The 15,763-nt window shown below is 36.1% G+C and overlaps 1 protein-coding gene across 1 annotated transcript in view; it reads left to right on the top strand.

The window, feature by feature from the left end:
• COL6A6 (collagen type VI alpha 6 chain) overlaps positions 1-15,763 on the top strand; it is a 45,952-nt gene that overhangs the window by 12,521 nt on the left and 17,668 nt on the right. Inside the window, exons 9-21 of the mRNA XM_090142467.1 lie at positions 1,503-1,852; positions 2,963-3,041; positions 4,402-4,547; positions 4,642-4,734; positions 6,111-6,164; positions 8,681-8,752; positions 9,189-9,215; positions 10,990-11,034; positions 11,275-11,328; positions 11,582-11,644; positions 12,660-12,725; positions 13,371-13,424; positions 14,291-14,326. Of these exons, the coding sequence (XP_089998593.1) occupies positions 1,503-1,852; positions 2,963-3,041; positions 4,402-4,547; positions 4,642-4,734; positions 6,111-6,164; positions 8,681-8,752; positions 9,189-9,215; positions 10,990-11,034; positions 11,275-11,328; positions 11,582-11,644; positions 12,660-12,725; positions 13,371-13,424; positions 14,291-14,326 (1,139 nt within the window). The remainder of the gene's footprint in view (positions 1-1,502; positions 1,853-2,962; positions 3,042-4,401; positions 4,548-4,641; positions 4,735-6,110; positions 6,165-8,680; positions 8,753-9,188; positions 9,216-10,989; positions 11,035-11,274; positions 11,329-11,581; positions 11,645-12,659; positions 12,726-13,370; positions 13,425-14,290; positions 14,327-15,763) is intronic.

Genomic DNA, 15,763 nt, shown 5'->3' with positions numbered 1-15,763 from the left:
TTTCCCTGTTTCTGTAGTGACCTAACCAAATTTTATTCTTAATTTCAGTTGTGAGCTCTGTATGTGTACTATCTGCGTTGTGTTCTTTTATTACATACCCTTGACTCCCCCTACAAGTAGAGCTATGAATAACAAAACTGCAATGAAATTTATTTTGCAAATTTATCCATAAGAATTAGCCCAAACTAGCAAACATAAAAAACAACTCTGTATTTGTTAAATGGTAAGGAGCTAGGGGTGAAAAGGGAGCAAAATTAAGGAATGTATTGTTTTCCACGTAAAATAACATGCCTCGGACTTCCTTGCAGTTATTTGATGACAGGTGACAGCGCATGTATGGCCACAGAATAAAATCTAGTATGACAAATCAAGAGTCAATGTACAGAAGAAATAAGCTGAGTACTTTGGCTGGCTTGGTAGGTTGTGGTGGAAGAATTAATCACGTTGCAATATTTGCTGTTGTTATCACAAGCTCTACAATCAATTCTGTAACCGAGATAGCCCTCACCTTACAGCACGGTGGATATCGTATGATACACATAAGGGATTCTCCCACTATTGCTTTTGTTTCTTTGCTCTACTGTTCTGTATTTGCATGTGCTATCTGATCTTGTGACAAAATGATAAATCACAGTCAGCTATCAAGTTTCACATTGCGATTGGAATATGCGTTACATATTCTCAGTTGGTAGCAAAGCTTGTGGAAATATTTATAAGTCTAAGCCCTTTAAGCCATCTAAGCCATTTGGCAGCAGAAAAATAACAGTGAAAACAGTGAGCTGGTTTGCATTTTGAATGCGTACCATACATCTAGTGAATAAGATCAGTCCTTTGAAGCTCCTAGTTCACATAGTCCCAATGAAACTGATAGACTACTAGGTTTTCTGAAAATATGAAATACCATCTCACTGATTCTGACTTCTGGTTTTAAATCTACAATGTTGAATTTTGTTCCATTCCCATGATTCTGTCTCTTCTGCTGGGACAGAGTTGTTTTTCTTCATACTGTGTAATGCTATATTTTGGTTTTAGTAGAAAAACAATGTTGATAACACACCAGTGTTTCTAGTGGAAACTAGAGCTGAGAGGGGGCAAGTTTAGATTAGGACAGCTGATCTAAACTGGCCAAAGAGGTATTCTGTACCATCTGACATCATGCAGAAGGCAAGTTTTAAAAGGGGGAGCGTGATGGCCTGCTGGTGCTTGGAAACTAGCTGGACATTGGTCAGCGTGTGGTTAAAAACTGCTTGTGCATCACCTACTATACATTTAGTGGTAGCTATTATCCTTTCTTTTTTTACTTTTCTCTATCTTAGTTTTTATCCCAATCTGTGAGTTCTACTTTTTTTTTTTTCTTTCTGATTCTCTCCCCCATTCCACTGGGAAGGGGAGGAGTGAGCAAATGGCTGTGTATTGCTTAGCTACCACAGTACTATGATGAAAGACAAATAACATGAATAGTGTATGCTTACAGTCTCCTATTTCTTCTAATTTCTTTACAGGTTGCGATATAGACCTTGCTATAGCAGTTGATATTTCAAGACACACGCAGTCTGCATCTTCACTGCTTCTGAAACAGAAATTGCAAACGTTCCTCCCCAGGCTTTTATTCCGGATGAAATCTCTTCCAAATATCAGCTGTAGTGCTGGCTCTCCAGTCAACGTTAGGTTCAAATTCCAAGTATTTTCACAGACCAAGGAATTCCTCTTCAACTCGGATTTTGAGGACTATAATGAAGAGATCATACGGAAGTTCTTAAATACACAAACAGTGGTGGATACTTACCTGAATGTAGACTTCTTACAGGCAGTTCAGGAGAAGTTTTTTAGTGCAACCTCTGCTAAAGTGAAGGTAACTTAATGGTGTGAATATATACACTTGAAAAAACACATGGTTATCATTTGCTGACTCTGATGCTGATTATTCTGTGAAAACAAAAGGTAGCTCAAAAATCGGTGAATCAGGAATTGGTGAACTTGAAGGCTTGACTTAATCTCTTCTGAAATTGAAAGGATTAGTTTCAATTAAGTGAAAGAACTTTCAGGATCATTGCCTTTATTTTTAATAAGGAAAATTTCCCTTAACCAAAGTAGTTCTATAGAGTTTGCAGTAAAGCAAATGTAGGAAATGTAAAATGTTGATCAGAGTTTAGGAGGACTTGAAGTCATTACTACTGGGAGCAGGAAATGGTGTACCAATGTAGCCTCTTTCTGGGAAACGAAATCCACTGGATGAGTTATGCCTGAGAAGATTTCTTTTGATTTGGAGGGGAAAGAAGAGCAGAGAAATAGGAAAAGACTGGTAGCTTTGGGGGAACTGTAAGTTCTTCTTTCCTAAGCCCTGAAAGAGGCTTGACAATAACTCTTTGGTCTGAAAAGATGAGAATATAGCAATGGTAAGGGTTAGAATTTTCATCCTTATGTGTGTTAAACCACATCTTAAGTCTTATCAGAGAGTCAAGCTGGGTGGTGTGGTGTTTATGTAGGAAAGAATAAGGGGACATAAGCATCTGTGGATGGCAACCAGAGATGCACTCGGTGCATCTCAAATGACATCCAGCTGAAGATGGTCTTGCAGAAAGAGAAAAATTTTGCTTCTTCGGAGTTGTTTTCCATATTCACATACAGGTGAACACCTTTCACAGGCAAAGCTCTTCAGGAGATAAGACACAGCAGAATTAATCTTCAGGTTAGCATATTATATGGTAGATATAATTAATAGCAATGCTAAGAACTGATAGGCAAGACAGATCTTTCAAGTAGGAATGTTTTCAGGTAAGAGAGGGTTTTGTATTCTTGCTCTTCTGCTATCATGTATGCTCCAGGTCTATACGATGTAGTGGAATTTGAACTACCTTATGGACAGTTTTCAATGCGAACTACTTTTTTTTTTTTTTTTTACAGTGACATAGCTTTTAATATTTCTTTTCAAGTGATTCAGTGTTACTCTCTTTACTGACAGGTTCTGTTAGTATTTTCAGACGGGCTGGACGATTCACTGGAAGATCTCAGAAAAGCAGCCACTGCCTTTCGCCTCAAAGGTATTACTGCATTGATGCTCTGGACTCCTACTGCCCTGAAGCCCAATGTGTTTCTCTGCTACTATAAATTTTCTAAATAATATGACTCATTGCACTCATAGAGTTACTAAGTCACTGGGAGAGTGTGTGCTTACCCGTGTAAATCATCCATGTTCACGGTGTTCAGAATAATAGTGTGTTCCAGGGCATTCACAAGAGTTCTTCATCTTTAGTTGTATTCTTCAGACAATTGTTTTAATGTATTAAATGAAGACTAATACGCTGATATTTTAAAAATTATTTTTATTCTGTGGGCTATTATTTTCCAAGTTTGATCTTGACTTAAAGAGGCTTATTTTATGCATAGGGCAAATACTTAGTTTCTGAAAGTACCTAAGGATTAACTCCTCTGAAAAAATATGACTCTTCCAGTATAAGCCTAATTTTATTGTGTTCCTCTGGCTTGTACCTTTCTTTAGTTATGCCATCAGAGACTGTTGATTAGAGCCCTTTCTGTCACACCTCTGTGTGTTACAAGATTCCCTCTGCCTTAAATGCAAGTCATAGAAAAAGTGAAAAGCAAAGAAAAAAGTTTTCCATGTAAGAGGAAGAGGGTAACAGAGATTTCCTCAGAGAAACTGCATTTGATGAAGGGGAAAAATTGATTTTACTTCATTCTACTATATGATAGGCCTAAGTTGTATCTACAGCAAGAAGAAAAAATTTAATGAATGATTAAAATATGTGATATACAATACAATACAATTTCTTTGTGATCTAGAGAGAAATCCTGATTTTATCCACAGGCCATTCCTGTTAACAGCAAAGGTCAAATAAATGGAAACTGGAGAAATCCTGAGATCTACTAGTGCTGATGTGTAATTTAGTAGATAAACACAGACAGATCATTAGAGATTGGCTCCCAGCTGAGAAAGTGGCTTGAGCAAGCCTATATTTCCCCTTCCCATTTTTACTCAGTTTGGTTGACAGATGATGATAGAAAAATTTCTAGAGTGCGGGGAACCTAAGATGCTCCTGATTTCTGGAGTGCAACTCCTACAGCTAGAGCAACTATTCTTACTGATGAATGTACAAGATGTTAAGCCCAATTCTAGCATCTGCAGTAGAAAACATGCATACATTTCTGTTCAGGTACTGAGGTTAGCTCTTGAGCTGACATAGCAGTTCCTTCTGAAGAATGGAAGTTAATTGGAAAATTACTAGTCTTAATTTTTGTCTCATATGTTGTTCTCAATGGCTCTATTTCATTTAACACGATGTAAAACGTAAGTTTTAGAGAACTGCTATTATTCAAATCATGTTGCTGATTAAATAATGTAGTTCAGGCATTCACAAACTTCTATCTACACTTATTTTGAAGGTCTTGATGCACTTCTCTTAGTTGGATTGGATAATAGTCAGGACCTGACTACACTTCGTGAAATAGAGTTTGGCAGAGGTTTTGGATACAATGAACCTCTGAGTGTTGGATTTCCTGAGATTGCGAGCATCTTGCAGAGAAACCTTGTAAGTGCTTTTGTGATATAAACAAAAGGGAAGAAGTCTGTGTTTTGTAATTTATTGTACATAAATGCTATGCTACTTGTCTTTTTTTTTCCAGGATACTGTTGCAGAGAGAAAATGCTGTAATGTTGTTTGTAAATGCCTTGGAGAAATGGGTGATCATGGAGGCTGGGGAAATCCTGGGAGGAAGGTAGGAGAGCTGTGGTCAACAAAAAAATTGCTTTATTTTTTCAATGCATCTCTGTATTTTGTAGTAATACAAAGCATGCATTCGGATGCCCGTAACCTTTTCCATTAGGACAGATGAAGATAAAATATTTAATCATTTCTCTTCTCCATGTTGCTATTACATAGGTATTTTTGTAATTGAAGTCCATCCATAAATATAGTTAAGTGCTCTTCTTCACAGAATTCAGCAGAAGATAGGGGTTAAAAAAGGACTTCTGACAAGATGATTCAGCATTTTTAGCTAACTGTGAATAAGAAATGGGCAACTGCCAAGCTGAGAATAGAAAATAAAAATCCCTCTTCACTAGATGTGAGACTTTTGTGCCTGATCAATACAACACTAATTTACTGTATTTCCCTCAGGCTTTTATATTCTCTCTTTTACTATCTGTTTCAAATATAGCAGACTTCATCACTTCTACAGCATGCTAATGGACCTCATTATTAATGTTTTTAATATAATATACAAATAGAGACTATATATTAAATTAATTCCATTATTTCTTCTTGTTTGGGGAACACTGTAAATAATTTGTCTTTGTATTTTACACTCTTCAGTTGTCTGGTTGCATTTAAATCCATTTTTACTTTCACTTAGCAAAGGTGTAGTCTTGTAATGGAAGAAATCTGTGTTACTCTTATTGGTATTCTTACACCTGCTTTATTAATCTGAACTATAATGCTCAGAGGAAAGTGTTCAGAATGTAGATGTAGTTGTAATGCAGGTGGATGGACATGATGTGTTGGGTTGTACAGCTTACAGTTTTAAAAACATTTCTTTTGCAGCACAAATTAGTCAATTCCTAGAAACTCTGTACTAGTTTCTGCGCAGTAGATGTGTGTATATGCATACTAAATAGATTTATATATACGTAACCTGAGGCTATGAGGTTTGTGTCAGTTGAAATACAAAGTTTTAGTATTCACAAAGTCGTCTTAATCTATCGCAAAATCTTTGTCCTATCCAATTTTTTGCCTCCTTATATTTTTCATTTCACCTTAGAATCTCCTTATATTTTCCTCAAAATCATAAAGAAAGATACTTAATTTGACCAAATAACCCACTAAGCTTTGTTAATCTGTTAGACAGTTTCCCGAAATAATGTTTTGAACCTTATATTGAACATTATTTTACCATTTTTTTTCTTCCACAACAATGTCATGTATGCAGAACTCTGCTGAGAGGTTGTATTAGCACAGTTGGTGGAATCTGCTCTCCCTAGCTTAACTGGATCTGATCTTCAAGAAAATGTTTCTGTCTACATGGGCGGAGTAACTTGATGCAAATAAACTCAGTGTGCTTGGAGAAGAGTGTTATCTTTTGCTCCTGTCTTTCAGGGAAGTATAGGTTACAGAGGACCACCTGGCCACCCTGGTGAGGAAGGTGGGATTGTAAGTAAACATTCTTTCCTTTTAAGGTTGTTTATTGATGCTTGAACCTGTCTGCAGTTACTCATTCACTCAGTCTTATTAATACCTAAAATGTGTTTAAGCAGCAAGCATCTGAAGGCAAATATATGAACTTGATTCTATGTGCATCTGCACTTCACCATAACAAGTAATAGCTTCTAATGTAGAAACAGAGTCAGTTAGAATCACAGAATAGGATCTTATGTGGTGTAGTTTTAAGTCATATTCTTATTTTCCATGACAGATTGTGCAGATAATTCTTGCAGAAAAGGCCATCTCATCCCTTCTCAGCATAACAGAATATCTTATGACTGTTAAATTCGGCAGTGTTTTGGTGACTTTCTAAATGCTTTGCATTGTGCTGTTCTTGTCAAAGAGGTTCTGCATAGTGTGCATATTTGCCAAAATTCAGTCCCCTGGGACTATTGCTGCTTTTGCAGTCTGGAAACAAAAGAAATCTTGCAAAGTGCAAATGACAATTTTCTTAGTGTTAAAAGCAAACTGCTATGTTTACAGTACTGCACACAACTTGAATATCATTCCTAATTACAAGTGAGAAGTCTGCAAACCAAGAACCAGGCAGAGATTTCTTTCTGTATTTAATTGTAAAGTCTGCAGTGGAGTAGTTCCTATTTTCACAGTAGGTTACTCAGGCTAAATTTGTCCTTGGTTAGACTGCCTGCAAGAAGCCAACCCTCTGTTGAGAGGAAAGTGGTGACGGAAAGGAAGAGTTGTCTTCTAGGATTATCAGGAAACTGCATCAGGATGGTGGTTTAATGATTTCTTTGGAAATCATTGGTTGTAGCTATTTGAGCAGTATCCACATTTATTTGTTTATTTGTCCATCTATTTATTTTTCATGTAGCCTGATTTCCTAATGATATAATAAAATTCCACATAAGCAATTTCCAGAATTAAAGTTCAAGCCCTGAGGTTGTTTTTTAAAGTGAAAATATTCTGAATACTTTAAAATAGGAAATATCTGATTTTTTTTTTTTTTTGCCACAGTATTTTGATTTGAAAAATTCAGTGTCTTGTCTCTTTTGAAGTTGTGAAGGGATCAAAACAATTTTTTTTCTTTGTGTATGAATAGATGTGCAATAGGATAAGGAGTTTAAAACCCAAAAGAGGATAGATTTACGTTAGATATTGAGTAAATTATTTACTATGAGGATGGTAAGGTACTGATACAGGATATCCAGAGAAGTTGTGGATATCCCATCCCTGGAAGTGTTCAAGACCAAAGTGGATGGAGCTTTTGGCAGACTGATCTAGTGGGAGGTGATCCCATCCATGTCAGGGGGCTGGAAACTAGCTGATCTTTAAGGCCTCTTCCATCCAAAAAATTTCTATTATTCTGTGATTTTACAAACTTAAAATTCTATGTCTTTTAAACCTTCTGAGAATCTAGAGTTAAATTACAATTAAATTACAAGAGTCTTGCTTCTAAATTTCCCAGTGCCTTTTTTTTGTTTTTCTATACTATGGAAGGATAGCTGTCTGTCTTCTGCATGTGAAGCCCAAAAGTGAATTTCACATTGTAAATGTAATGTAAAGGTTAAACATTTTTTTTCAGCTGTAATATGAGTATTTTAAGTATCCAAAACATTTGAATGTAATAAAAGCATAGCAGGAAGTGGGTAATAGGCTACATACAGGAGATGCCACGCAGAAGAGAGTTTGCAGAGATAATGCTGGACGGTTTTTGATTATAATTGTGTATTATCCAGCTCAGATGTTAGTCATAATGTGTCACATAGACAACAGTCAGGCCAAAAAAAGGTTTCAAACTCCTGTTTTATTCATATTGTATTGTGACTCTGTGGTACCTCTGTCTAACTTAAGTTAGAATGTGATCCACAGTGCATTTTTGCTAGACCAGAGAGAGACATGTGTTTAATGAGTAAGGAAAGCAGAGAGTCATCTCTGTTTTTCTGATATTAGGATATCCAAGGTATTTCTTTTGCCTGATAGTACCAGAGCTCGTTTGCTCTATTTTTTTGTTTTCTAATTTTATCTACTGTTGTGGTTTAACCTGGCAAGGAACAAGTACCATACATCTTCTCCATCTCTATGGGAAGAGGAAGAGAACTGGGAAAAATCAAAGTAGAACTTGTGGTTTGAGATGAAAACTATTTACTAAGACAGAAAAGGAAAAAAAAAAATAGTAATGATTATATATATATATATTTTTCCAAGACAGTTGGTGCATAACACAATTGCTTACCACCAGCTTACTGATGCTCAGCCAGTCCCTTGAGCAGTAGCACTGCCCCTGTCAGCTCTCTCCACAGATTTTTTTTTTTTTTGCATGATGTCATATGGTAAGAATTATACCCAGATTAGGTCAGCTGTCTTGCTTCTGTTCACAGTCATCTGCATGTGCTCCCCTCCGCACACTTGCTGGTGATGTTATTCTGCCTTGCTTTAATCTTAAGATGTTTACTGGTTAAATAATTTTTAAGGATGAGTTTTAACAGTACTTTTTTGCTTCTTAGGGAGACAGAGGTCCAGTTGGTTTCAATGGGTCTCGAGGAGATAGGGGATGTGCAGGTGCCAGAGGCTGTAAGGCAAGTATGTCACTGAAGTGTATCTTAATCTTGTTTTCTGCAAAACTGTTCTGTGCTGCTGCTTTCCTGAGACATGGATGGGGAGAGCAAGACCTCCAGTTGTAAAAGCATACAAGTTTTGCTTTCCTTTTGAGAGGTACTTTGTGTAAGCAAAATGAATTAAGGGAGTTTGCTGACTCAGTTATTGCCAGTGGCTTTTCCATCACCACCTCCAGATTGGCCTAAGGTAAGAATACAAATCATTATAGGATAGAAATAATAATGAAGGCTGTATCATCTTCATAAAGGAAAGAGGTCAATTCCCAAAGAGGCGATAGGGGGCTTTCCAATAAATGTTACAAATACTGAGCCCAGAGTGCCTTTTCACATCAGGCTGGTTTATCAAGCTTCTGAAGATTGTCACCAAATTTAATCAATGTTTCTTCTTCATTTTTAGGGATCCAGGGGTTATCAGGGAAGTCAGGTATGTGTTTCCATGTGTAATCAGTTTTTTCTTTGAGGAGAATAGTGGTCTGCTTCATTTTAATTCACACTACCTTGTAAGATAAAAAATAGGAAGGAAGAGGTTAAAAGCATCAAAGTACTTAGAGTGCTATTAATATGTTTGTATAAGAATTAATTTAAGTGTGAGCTGTTAGTCTTCTTTGCATTGAGAGTGTAGGATGGTTGCAGTCATAATCAGCTAAGTTTAATTTACAGGAAAGGAATTTATTCACTTGCTAGTTTAGTCATCTGTCAAAGCAGTAATTCAGGTCAGACAAATATCATATTCCTTTTGTAGATGTGAATGAGGAATGTTGAGGAAGCAGGAGAGAAGGGGAAGGAAAGATTTTGACTGACATTTATTGTGGCAGGGGGGTTGGAGATTCATGATCCTTGAGGTCCCTTCCAACCCTGGCAATTCTGTGATTCTGTGGATTTAGACTGTTTTTCACAGTCATTACTACTACTTTTTCAATATCCAAACTCCTTATTCAATGTCACTACTGATCTCATAACTCTACTTAGCCTTTCAAACATACTTGTTCATCAAAAAAAAATCATCACCAATTTGTTAATAAAATGTGCATTCTGGAGGCATTAGAATGGTCATGTTAGGTTCCAAGCAAGAGCAATTAGAATGGAATTTAAATTGTATTGTTTGCTTTAATGAAAATAAGACAAAACAAAGCACTCCTATAAAGATTTAGGAGCCTCGAAAATTCAGAAAACATTTACTTTCAAACCTGAGAAACTCCATATGAGAAAATTCTGAGAGTGTTTTTTGATACTACAGCTCTACTTGAAGTACTGTTCTCTACTGATTTTTTTTTTTTTTTTAAATCCTTCCATGTATTTTTCATCCATATACCATTTTCTGCTTGGTTCCTTGAAATAATTTGTTCTCCTTTAAGTATCTGAAACATGTTACTCTGGAGAAGGCAGAGTACTTGCTGGTGATTTTGTTTCATTGAAGTTGAATTGTACAGTTGAACTTGGCTAATCAGGAATACAAACCCTACTTAAATCCAGTGAAAATGTGTTTCATTTTACTGTACTATTATATCCACTAATTTTAACTAGAAATATTCAACTTTCAGAATATTAAAGGAAGGGAACCTAGAATTGCTAACTTATAAAGCTGAGGCAGTTTATTTAAGTCTGCAAGGCATTTCAGTACAGCTATTTGGGGAAAAAAAGGAATACAGAATAACTAATACAATAAAGTTTGGAGAGGTCTTTCTGAGATTGAGTGGGGAAAAATTAAGACTTGAATAAGAGTTGTGATTGCTTATTTCTGCTTAGAATACTTATTCACAACATTCTTGTTTATTATATATTAATTTTTCCAAAATGTACAGTCATCTAATTTTTCTTGTACTGTATACAAATCTGTTATATATCAATGCAATTTTTCCTCAGGGACTTTAACTAGTTGGTTATAGTAATTCAGTTCAACATATAACCTAAAAATAATATCTATAGGGTCTGTTCAGACTGAGACTCCTGCTGGCTTAGCTAGCACTTAAGTATTCTCTTGTGCCATATTCAGTGATCTGTTGAATACCTTGCCAGTTTTCAGGGTAGTAAAATGACTGTGGTCTCAGCTAATTTGTTTTATTAAACTGTTCATGCTAGCCATTACTACACAATTTTTTTTTTTTTCAAGTTTCCTAAAGCAGAGTCATCACTTCTTCCCAGATAAAAGACATGAGTGAATTGATGCTAATATGATGGGGTTTTGTTTATTGTTGTAGGGTGAGCATGGTGAGAGTGGATTTGATGGCATCGATGGAGAGCAGGTAATCATGAAGCGCAATTAGAGAAACCTATTTCACGGTTCAAAAGTACAGGTTTCTGTGCCTTTGAATGGGTTTTAAAGCTGAACAGAAATTCAGATGTTTTGAGAGAAATTTAGTTGTTTGGAGTTGCATGCCTAATAGAAGTTGGATCCTGCCAGGCGGAATTTGAGAAGCACGTTTATCGGAAAGAACATCTGTTATTTTTTTAATTTCCTCTTTCTTTCTTCTTTGTGAGTTTAGGGAGAACATGGATCTCCTGGATTTCCTGGAGAGAAAGGCAGCCCTGGAAAACGGGTGAAGTATCCTTTATAAGAATGAGATTTTATGAAAACATCTGTCTGAAGTGTAGCACTATCTGTAATGCCCGTGACTTGTTCTCTAATATGTTACACTATCTAGTACATATAGCTACCAATTCTCTACTATGATGGCTCCTGTTGCAAATCTGTGTAGCTCCACTGACTTAGATCTTTTATCTGGCCTTCCTCTACCATGGATACTGTCTCTACCTATACCAGAATTTCTTATATTCCTTTTATGACTTCAGGGCAGAAAAGGCCCCAGAGGAGAACCAGGTGAACGAGGAGAACCTGGTCTAAGAGGAGATCCTGTAAGTATATTTCTTCATTTTTGTTCTGCTGAACCAATTTTGTGCCTGGTTTTCGTGATGGAGCTTCCTTAGATGTGATACATAATTTGAAGAGTTTTTCACATTTCTAGATGTTGCAGTACTGTCTGAAAAGTGTGGTACGATTCAGGAATTCTGTACTCTTCAGTTGCTGATGGACTTAAACATCTGCTTTTAAGCAATATATTAAGCCTTAGATCTTCTGGTTGTCCCTTGCACTTCTGCAAGGAATGTTTTATTTATTTATTTCTGTTTTTACTATGAGCAACGTAGCTCCTTTTGGAGGTATTTATTCCTCCCTTGTGGTTTTCATTGTAAGAGGAATTTCTCAATCATTTAAAATCCCTTTTAACTGACTCTTGGTTAGAAATTTATAATGATGCAAACGTAATTTACTTCTTCATGCCAACATATCTTCTTTGTATGCTCCAGAGCTCCCTATATAAGTGACTAAAATTTCACTGGAGACATTGTATTTATTGTATCACAACTTCGTCTTCTCATCCATATTTCAACAATCTTTGTTTTTCTGAAGAGTTAAGAATAAAGTGATGACTCCCGTCTTCTAAAGCTTATAAAGGAGATCAGATGTCATGGTAACTTGGCTTCTTTGAGGAATCAAGATTTCATATATGTCTAGCATCAGGTGGCTAAATATAACTATTCTAATATAACTTCATCTGGGAATAGGTAATTAGGCACAATCTTAATTCAATTTACTATACACAGACAACCAGAACAACTTCACATTTTAAGGGTTTGATCTGTTTCCCATTGGTAATAGATATTTTCACCTTTTTGCAGGAGAAAACTGCGGACTTTGCAGAAGTGCCTATAAAGTGTTCTTGCAAGCATATTTTTTTTAAATAGCCTTTATGCATTTCTTTTTGGCCACAATGATTAATCTTATTAATCCTATTTCCATGCTCTGCATCTGTAGGTAGAGTAATAAAGGTGTGATCACTGAAAATGTTTAGTTTTCTCTTAACTTTTCCAGGGAGATCCTGGAATTGACAATAATATTGCTGGTCCTAAGGGTGAAAAGGGAAACCCAGCATGGCAGGTAAGCAAGTAAATCTGTATTAAAGAAGAACGAGGATTTGGATAATTGCCTACTTGTACTTCCTATCTAGTGACTAAGCAGCTCTTTTAAATTTACCTTTAGTGCACATCTGCAACACATAAAGCTTTAAAATGAGATTGATGTTGATTGAAAAAAGCCACTAAAACTTTCTAGCAGCATGTAAGGAAAATCCACTGTTCTTAAAGGTTTGACTCTACTTAAACAAGTAGCTGTGTGTGTATGTATTTCTTTGCAAAATTTGCTGAAAGTAGTAGAAAAATGATAAAGGTTACTCCTCAGAGGATAATTGTGTTTTGATGACATTTTTTGTAACAAACCTTACTCCTTTCTCATCTTAAGAAGTATAGCTGAAAGACCATAGTCAATAAAAATGGTTTCACAAAAGCTTTGGCAAAATGTCAACAATTAGTAACTGCTTGTTTGGAAATTCAAAACAAGCATGATCACTGTACTCTGTAGTTTCTTACTATAAATGACTTGCAGATAATGACTCAGCATTTAGCACAATGTAACTGGTTGGAATAAAATTGCTTAGAAGAATCTAAGAAGGAACATACAAAGAAAGTGTAATTACAACAAGAAGAAATGATATTTAAAGGTCTTGTTCATTATTTTGTTTTGCAGGGAGACCCAGGACCACATGGACTCCCAGGAGAGCAAGGCCATGCTGGTCCTGATGTAAGAATAGTGATCAATATAGAGTGGAAATAATTGATTGAAGATACAGTGGTGTTCCCACTGAGAGGATGAACAAATATTGTTTTCTTTGTGGAATTAAAAAATTCCTTCAATGAAAAGGAGTAAAAAAATCTAACAGTGAAGCATATTTGGCTTCACATTTAGTAGCTAGTGTTTGTTTTTTTTATTAAATCAGAAATTTGCTATAAAACTAATTTCAAGTCTTATTCGCGTGAAATTATAAGCCTTAGATTCAGTGCAACCTTTTCTATGTAGCTTAATTGTTTTGTAATTTCATCACAAATGAATTTATCCCTTCTTCCATTCTTCCTTCCTGTGGCTGTAAATTCCATGTCTGCAGCTCTTATTAATCCACTGGAAACTGGAACCGAGGAAGGCACCCCTTCTAGTTTGTCAGAATGGTCCCTAGTGCTAATGCATGGAATCACTATCACTTCTAAGAAGTGCAGAACATTCTGAAGTCCTCTACTGATGTGAAGTTTGATAATAACATTCACTAGTGCAGCTGAGCAGTGTGCAGAGGGAAGTGGTGTAGGCCCTTTGCCTTAGAAGGAGAGCAGTGGACTCTCTATTTTGGCCGAGGAGCAGTTGACTGGGAAGGTATTCTACAGAATTCTGTTGAGATGTCTTCCCTCTGCTCTCACTAAAAGGCCTTTTCCCTGGTAAATGTAATACTTGTGTAAGGTTTTTTGACCCAAGTCCATTCTTTTCTCGTTTTTACCTTAAGTAAGTGGAATTTTTCTTTGTTTGTAAATGATCTCTGCTTTATATAAATTGAATGTATTTAATAATAAATTGTTATTTCATGTGTTCTGGATGTAATCTCTCATCCCACTCCTTTCTAGGGTGCAGAAGGTCGAAGAGGCCCTCCAGGTATAAAGGTGAGTGGCTAACACTGCTGCTGTTTATCTACATGCATCTATGGGTCCAGCCTGAGCTTTTGTTCCTCTTAAAGGAGAAATTTCCATTAGATCTGAGACACACAAGTTTTCAGCAATTAAGTCAACCTTCCGTGGATGATATACAAGAGGCATTCCTGACTTGAAGGATTTAGAACTGGAAAGAAGATGGACAGCTTTCACTGAAGTAAAAGGGCAATTACTTTTATTAAGGCAAGTTTGGGAACATAGATTGAGGAGAGACTTGCTAAAGGTGACAGAAATGAGTGGAGATGCTGCAGTAAATGGCTAAGTTTTCTCTGCTGCATGCATACATGTCTGCATGATACTTCCACACACTCTAAAATACCGTAGAGAATGATTTAATGTAGCAAAGAATTATCTTCCTTTGAGCAGCAGGATCTGACTGTATAAGGAAATTGTCAGGTATGGACAGTCCTTCTAGAAAAGGAAGGTTTTGTGCTGAAGTACAAATCAACCCATCTTTCAGATGAAGATAGATACTGGTGGTCCTTTGCTATGCCATCTAGTAACATGCTGAGGGCCAAATTATCATGTAGAGAGAATCAGCCAAAAGAATTGCAGTTACTGCATAATGACTCGATTATTTTTATTTGTGAGTAAGCAAATAAATTAGTTCAGTACACTGAACTAATGCCCCATCAACAAAATTGTAAACTTTTCACCATATCCAGAAAAGGACAGTTTTCCAGGTCTTACAGATCCATTAATCTGTTGTTTTTTTGTAGTAAAAAAAAAAAAAAAAAAAAAAAAAAGGAGGATTGAAAGGATACTTTCAGTAAGGATAAGAAATAAACAGTTCTTAATAAAGAAGCAAAGCTAGCTATTCTGGAGACAAGTAGTTAGCAGACAGAAGGAACAGAAGTGGTGGTATAGCCTCAGAGACACGCTTGTCAAAGACATGAACAACATTGCAGTCTTTGTACTTTGTTCTCAAAACAAAACCAAACACTAAAGAAGGGAGAAGTAAAGTAGAGGATGACATAAGTGGGGGAAGCACAAAATATTGTCTTCTGAAACTGATTCAAATTATCTAGAAACATCTTGTTGGCCTTGTATTCTTATGTGGTGTGCCTAAGACAAGTTTTCTTATCCATTTTCATTGTAGTCAGTGTTACTTGTTATTGTTGCTGATTTTGGTGGAAATCTATTTCTATTTTATTTATTTATTTATTTTGCAGATGGCATAAGCCTAGCATCAGTCTGTAACTAATGTTCTGTGTGACAGTGTTTTTATTCTAGCTATGAATAAGCTTGTTCAAATATAATGTTTTTTTCTTTATATTGATATTTTTTATTCTACTTGTGTGGAAAATAAGAGTATGACCTTTTGAATATAGTTTTCCTCTGGAGATTCTTTACATAACTACCTGTTTCCCAAGAATCTTCAGAGGTGTT

This window comes from Phasianus colchicus, chromosome 6 (assembly GCF_987193195.1).
Source record: "Phasianus colchicus chromosome 6, bPhaCol1.hap1.1, whole genome shotgun sequence".
Lineage (NCBI taxonomy): Eukaryota > Metazoa > Chordata > Aves > Galliformes > Phasianidae > Phasianus > Phasianus colchicus.
The sequence above is the reverse complement of the archived record's forward strand: the minus strand, read 5'-3'. Positions and strand labels throughout refer to the sequence as shown.